This window comes from Entelurus aequoreus, linkage group LG02 (genome assembly GCF_033978785.1).
Source record: "Entelurus aequoreus isolate RoL-2023_Sb linkage group LG02, RoL_Eaeq_v1.1, whole genome shotgun sequence".
NCBI lineage: Eukaryota > Metazoa > Chordata > Actinopteri > Syngnathiformes > Syngnathidae > Entelurus > Entelurus aequoreus.
In genome coordinates this window covers 85,924,905-85,931,107 of record NC_084732.1, presented here as the reverse complement: position 1 = coordinate 85,931,107, position 6,203 = coordinate 85,924,905, and the positions used below count along the sequence as shown (strand labels likewise).

General features: G+C 43.8%; 1 protein-coding gene across 8 annotated transcripts in view; it reads right to left on the bottom strand.

Moving 5' to 3' along the window:
• Positions 1-3,530: 3,530 nt before the first annotated feature.
• Positions 3,531-6,203, bottom strand: part of LOC133640136 (liprin-alpha-1-like) — a 93,869-nt gene continuing 91,196 nt past the window's right edge. For 5 of the 8 annotated variants that reach the window (XM_062033699.1, XM_062033702.1, XM_062033704.1 and 2 more), the window contains 2 exons: positions 5,360-5,528; positions 3,531-4,857 (listed from right to left, as the gene is read on the bottom strand). In XM_062033699.1, the coding sequence (XP_061889683.1) occupies positions 4,796-4,857; positions 5,360-5,528 (231 nt within the window). In that variant the 3' untranslated portion in view covers positions 3,531-4,795. Of the gene's footprint in view, positions 4,880-5,100; positions 5,175-5,359; positions 5,529-6,203 lie in introns of all 8 variants that reach the window. The other 3 variants (XM_062033700.1, XM_062033706.1, XM_062033701.1) reach the window with 2 other exon arrangements.

The window sequence follows — 6,203 nt, the reverse complement described above, 5'->3', positions numbered from 1 at the left end:
GATTATGATGATGACGTTGCTCCAGTAATGGGTTATTGAGGGGGGTTTCGTATATGCCATTGCATGTGGCTGTGCAGGCCAATGCGCGACCCGCATGGTTTGCCACATGTGGGGCAGATGCAGTCCATGCTTGAGAGGGGGGCCCCTGCAGCGCGATGATGTCGCTGTAAACATTGTTGTTTTCTCCTCTCAGTGGTCTGCTCCTAGAGATGAGCAATGCCGGCGTGACTGCAGTTGCGCCAGGTGTGGCGATCAGCAGCCAAGACTTCCAGTGCGGAAGGCTGGATAGCACAGCGCTTCAGGAGGTTTTTTATGTGGTCCTTGTAGCGTTTCCGCTGACCCCCAGGAGACCTACAGCCTTCCTGGAGTTGGCCGTAGAGGATCTGTCGGGGGAGCCTCTGGGCGGGCATGCGGATTACATGCCCCACCCAGCGCAGATGTCTTTGCGCAAGGAACACTTGGATGCTAGGTGTTTGGGTCTGGTCATAAATATCCACATGTGGGACTCTGTCCTCCCAGGTCAGACCCAGGATCCGTTGCAGGCAGTGGATGTGGTATCTCTCCAGGATTCTGACGTGCCTTTGGTAAGGGGTCCAGGCTTCCGAGCCGTATAGCAGTGTGGACAGACAAACTGCTTTGTAAACAGCTGCTTTGGTGGAAACTATCAGGTTTCTGTTCAGGAAGACCCTGGTTTTGAGCCTACCGAAGGCAGCAGATGCTAAACCAACACGGACCTGGATGTCATTATCGATGTTACAGGTGGGGGACAGGACACTTCCGAGGTAGGTGAAATGTGGAACGATGGTGAGCTGCTGACCATCAATGTTGAAGACAGGCACTTCTGACTGGTGGGTAGAGTGTTGCGCAAATGATCTGTGTTTTTGAAATGTTGACCTTGAGTCCTAGGGCACTGTATGTGGATGAGACCACGTTAAGTGCACGTTGTAGAGATTCTGGCGTGTGGGCAAGGAGAGCACAATCGTCAGCATACTGAAGTTCTAGGATCTGTTGTTTTGTAATTTTAGTGTAGGCCTGGAGGCGCCGGATGTTGAAGAGACTGCCGTCCAGCCGGAACTGTATGTGGATGCCATCTGTGGTTCCCAGAGCTTTGTGTGTGAGGAGGGTGACTGCTGAGAGAAAGAGGTTGAATATGACAGGGGCTAGGACACATCCCTGCCTGACCCCGACTTTCACATTAAAAGAGGGGGATTGCTGGCCTCCAATGCGGACACAGGCTCGCATTCCATCGTGTAGTTGTCTCAGGATGTTGAGGAACTTTGGCGGAATCCCCAGCCTTCCCAGTAAGTCCCAGAGGAGATTCCGGTTTACAGTGTCAAATGCCTTGGACAGGTCGATGAAGGCGATGTACAGATCCTGGTGGTGTTCCCGGCACTTTTCTTGTACCTGCCTGGCTACAAAGATCATGTCAGTAGTACTGCGATCTCTTCTGAATCCACACTGTGATTCAGGCAGGATGTTCTCAGAGATGTGAGTAACTAAACGAGAGAGCATGACCCGGGCAAGAACTTTCCCAGCAACCGAGAGCAGGGAAATTCCTCTGCTGTTTCAACAGTCGGCTTTGTCACCTTTCCTCTTAAAGATGGTTATTATAACAGCATCTTTCCATTCCTGGGGGATGGCTTCAGAGGACCAGATGGAATCAATCAATTGGTGAAGCCGGCAGGTGAGGAGATAGCCACCAAACTTCAGCACCTCAGCTGGGATACCGTCAGGGCCTGGGCTTTTGTTGTTTTTTAGGCCCTTGATGGCTTTTAGGACCTCAGCAAAGGTAGGCGGGGAGTCCAGGTGGTCGACAGGGGGAGTGGTTGGGAAATTGGTGAAAATGTCCTGGTCAGAGGGATTTTCGGAGTTAAGGAGAGTGTTGAAATGTTCAGCCCATCTATTTAGGATCTGGGGTGTGTCCTTATAGAGGGTGACTCCGTCTGCCGATCTGACTGGGGTTATGTTTTTTCTCTGCGGACCATATATGGATTTAACGGCATCATAAAATCCACGGGAATTGTTTGTGTCAGCATAAAGTTGGATCTCGCTGGCTTTCTTGATCCACCAGTCATTTTCCATGGCTCTGAGGGTACGCTGGACTTCGGCTCTTATGGAGGAGAGTCGAGTCTTTAGTGTGATGGATTGTGGGTTGGCCAGGTAAGCAGGATGGGCTTTGTGTTTTGCCTGGAGAAGTTTATGGATATCCGGTGCACTGTTGTCAAACCAGTCCTGATGTTTACGCCTGGTGTACCCAAGGGACTCCTCTGCTGCCTGATGGATGGCAGTTCTTAGGGAGTTCCAAGAGGTGTTGATGTCAGGGTCCAGGTGGGTATCAGGGATTGCAGACAAATGTTCTGCAAGCTGTGCTCTGAGCTGGTCTACAGAGTGCTTGGATTTGAGTGCTTCACAGTTGAGTCTCTTGTTTCGTAATGTTTTCTTCAGTTGGGGGCGGACTTCCATCTGAAATTTGGCTCTGATCATTCGATGGTCAGTCCAGCAGTCCGCTCCACGCATCGCTCTGGAGATTAGGACCTCCTTCCTGTCTCTACGACGGGTGATAATATAGTCGAGGAGGTGCCAATGTTTGGAGCGAGGATGTTGCCAGGAGGTCTTGAATTTATCCTTGAGCTGGAACAGGGTGTACTACTATAAATACAACACACACACACACACAATAAATAGATCCCCAGCTTCCGCCATCCTAGTTACGACCGTGGTGTCCTTGAGCAAGACACACTTCACCCTTGCTCCTGATTGGTCACGGATGTGAATGAGTGAATGTGGATATAGTCCATCCATCCATCCATTTCCTACCGCTTGTCCCGCTCGGGTCGCCTGGGGGGGCCTATAGTGTCAAAGCATTTTGAGTACCGTAATTTCCGGACTATAAGCCGCTACTTTTTCCCCTTGTTCTGGTCCCTGCGGCTTATACAAGGGTGCGGCTTATTTACGGCCTGTTCTTCTCCGACACCGACGAAGAGGATTTCGGTGGTTTTAGTACGCAGGAGGAAGACGATGACACAATGATTAAAGACTGACTTTTCATATACCGGTAGGCTGGTTATTTTGATAACGTACAGGCGAGCACTTTGTATTACTTTGCACCGTTGTATTATTTGTACTCTGCACGAATGCTGTTCGCCATGTCAAAGATGTGAAAGTTTGATTGAATGATTGAAAGATTTATTGTTAATAAATGGGACGCTTTGCGTTCCCAAACAGTCATCTCTGTCCCGACAATCCTCTCCGTGGTAGCAGGAACCCCTATATACTACGGTAATTACACATCAAAACCCTGCGGCTTATAGTCGGGTGCGGCTTATATATGGAGCAATCTGTATTTTCCCCTAAATTTAGCTGGTGCGGCTTATAGTCCGGAAATTACGGTACCTTGAAGGTAGAAAAGTGGCATACAAGTATAACCAATTTTCCATGTTTTACTGTTGGGATATAGGGACTGGCGGACGTCTGTGCTTTCTGTAAAAGCTAATACCAAGACCATACACAATTTGAAAAGACAAAGCTTTAGTCTTCATCTGTAAAAGAAATTAAGTTTCATGATTTTATTCAACATAGGCAATAAATACTGTGATAAAAATAGTTTATAAGTACTCAGACTGTACATCATTGTTACAAGATGAAATAATTCAAAGAACAGGAAACAAAATAGCAACATGACTTGCACTGTGCATAAGGACAAAATTACATACATGATGACATCATTTCTATCTAGCATTTGACTACAGACGGGTTAAAGAAAACGCTTCGGTTCCTTAATCCTTAAATTGGAACCTGTGTTGTAAGAGCAGACAAGACCGACAGGGAGAAAATATAGAGCTATTATATTAAGATATGATGGTGAGGAGACAACATAAACATGTAATAAATAAGAACACAAGAGAGTATGGGGTTAAGAAACAAAGGCGTATTATAAAGTTTAAAAAAAGTTTTTTGGGTGAACCGAACCTCTTTGAGAGTAGTTGCAGTAACTGAAGTGAAATTGGTCCATCAAAACAAATAGTGTATACCTGTGTTGTAGAGCCTTGCTCCATGCATGGTCAGCAAGGGAGAACCTGGACTTTTGCTTTCATTTGAAAGTAGTGTTTTTCTGCTACAGATATATGGCTTTAGTTCTTAAATTCTAGACTTTACATTTGGTATCACATATACACACATATATGTGGAAAATATACTGTGTTTCACAAGATATCTGTCAACATCCCCTGGCTTGCCAAAAGTTATTTTAATGGTGATGCGCACTCACAGTTTTGAGCAGGTTGTGAAACAGTCTACAGTAATTTATCTGATATTCACACATCCACTGACCTATATTTAGAGCTATATTTACATGAAGATCGCCAGTAATAAGCTACAAAAATACAAGTTAAAAACGCGTAACGATATAAAATTAAATTATATCACAAGTCACTTACTCATTAATTATATTTCAAATCAACGTAGGAAAAACACATACATCTGGTCAGTCAAGATTATAAAAAAAGATTAGAAAATGTCTGTTGGTAGAAATATACAAACTCCAGAAATATTCTGTTACATACATTTGAGAGCACAGTGGGGAAATGTAATTTTAAAAAGCGTGTTGATTAAAGGGATAGAGAAAAAAAAAAAATCACATAGTATTATGGTAATCATTTTAAAAGTCTCACTGGTATACATAGTCTACATATAAGAAATGTGGAAAAATCTACTCAGTGTCCTCTAGGGATACTGAGATTGTTGAGTATGAACATTATCTGTGATGAATTTTTTTTTAGTGTCCTTAAAAATCAGTTTAGTTCATCATCCTGGTCTTGAAAACAGGGAACTCCCCTTCATCCTCAGACCAGCGGTTACCTATAGAAATAATGAGGATAAACTGAGATGGGGAAAAAGGGAAAAGTACAGACATGAGAGGGGAAGCAGAACAGAGGCCGGGGATAGATGGGTAGAAAGGAAAAGAGAGAGAAGATGCGTGAAACGTGCGTTATTAAAGCTAAACAGTTCAAGGAAGCTGTTTTCTGCTGTGCTGCTAAAGTAGGAGTTGAGAGGTAAAAAATATATTGTAACCATCAATTGTACATCTGCATGGGATCTTACCGTTGTGTGAGGTTTATGTTAACAAGAGTAGGTCCTGACTGTTGCAGTATCCAGCCTCTGTATAGACTGACTCCCTGTGTTGGCATGTTGGCAAAAAAAATCACATGCAAATTGCATGCAGTTAATCACAGCATCATGAACCGCAAAGCCATTCAAAATGGAAAGCAAAAGCAAAACAAGAAAAAATAAATTCTCACTTCAAGTAGCAGCAATAACAGCCCATTGCAAGCACAGATATGCACGCACAAGTCTTACTTACCATCTATTGGGCTCCTCTTTGGCTGTGTGGAGGGAGATGAAGCATTGCTGCTGGTCACCCTGAAGTTGGCAGGCAGGGTATCCGACGCACCCAAAGACATCCCCCTCATGTCCTTGGGCCGGAATTTTTTTCTCCATGAGGGAGCACGTCGAAAATTCTTGTCATCATCCTGGTACAAATACAAGGGGAAGAAAAAAAAAGATGGTGCATTAATATCTATTATGCATTATCTACAAAACCCAAAACCAGTGAAGTTGGCATGTTGTGTAAATCGTAAATTAAAAAAGAATACAATGATTTTCTAAATCTTTTCAACTCAATTGAATACACTGCAAAAACAAGATATTTTTGTTCTAACTGAGAAACTTATTTTTTTGTGCAAATAATCAGTACCGTATTTTTCGGACTATAAGTCGCAGTTTTTTTCATAGTTTGGCTGGGGTGCGACTATACTCAGGAGCGACTTGTGTGTGAAATTATTAACACATTACCGTAAAATATCAAATAATATTATTTAGTTCATTCACGTAAGAGACTAGACGTATAAGATTTCATCGGATTTAGCGATTAGGAGTGACAGATTGTTTGGTAAACGTATAGCATGTTCTATATGTTATAGTTATTTGAATGATTCTTACCATGTTACGTTAAAATACCAGGCACAAATGTTCCCTCTAATTGTTCATGTGTGTGAGCAAACGCAAAAACTCCCTGAGCATTCAGTGGAGCCCATGTGAGCAACATCAGACGTGCACACTGTGGCTACACCAGCAGCACACCTGTCCCAAACCTGAGTAAATAAGTTCAATCTCCATCCATCCATCCATTTTCTACCGCTTGTCCT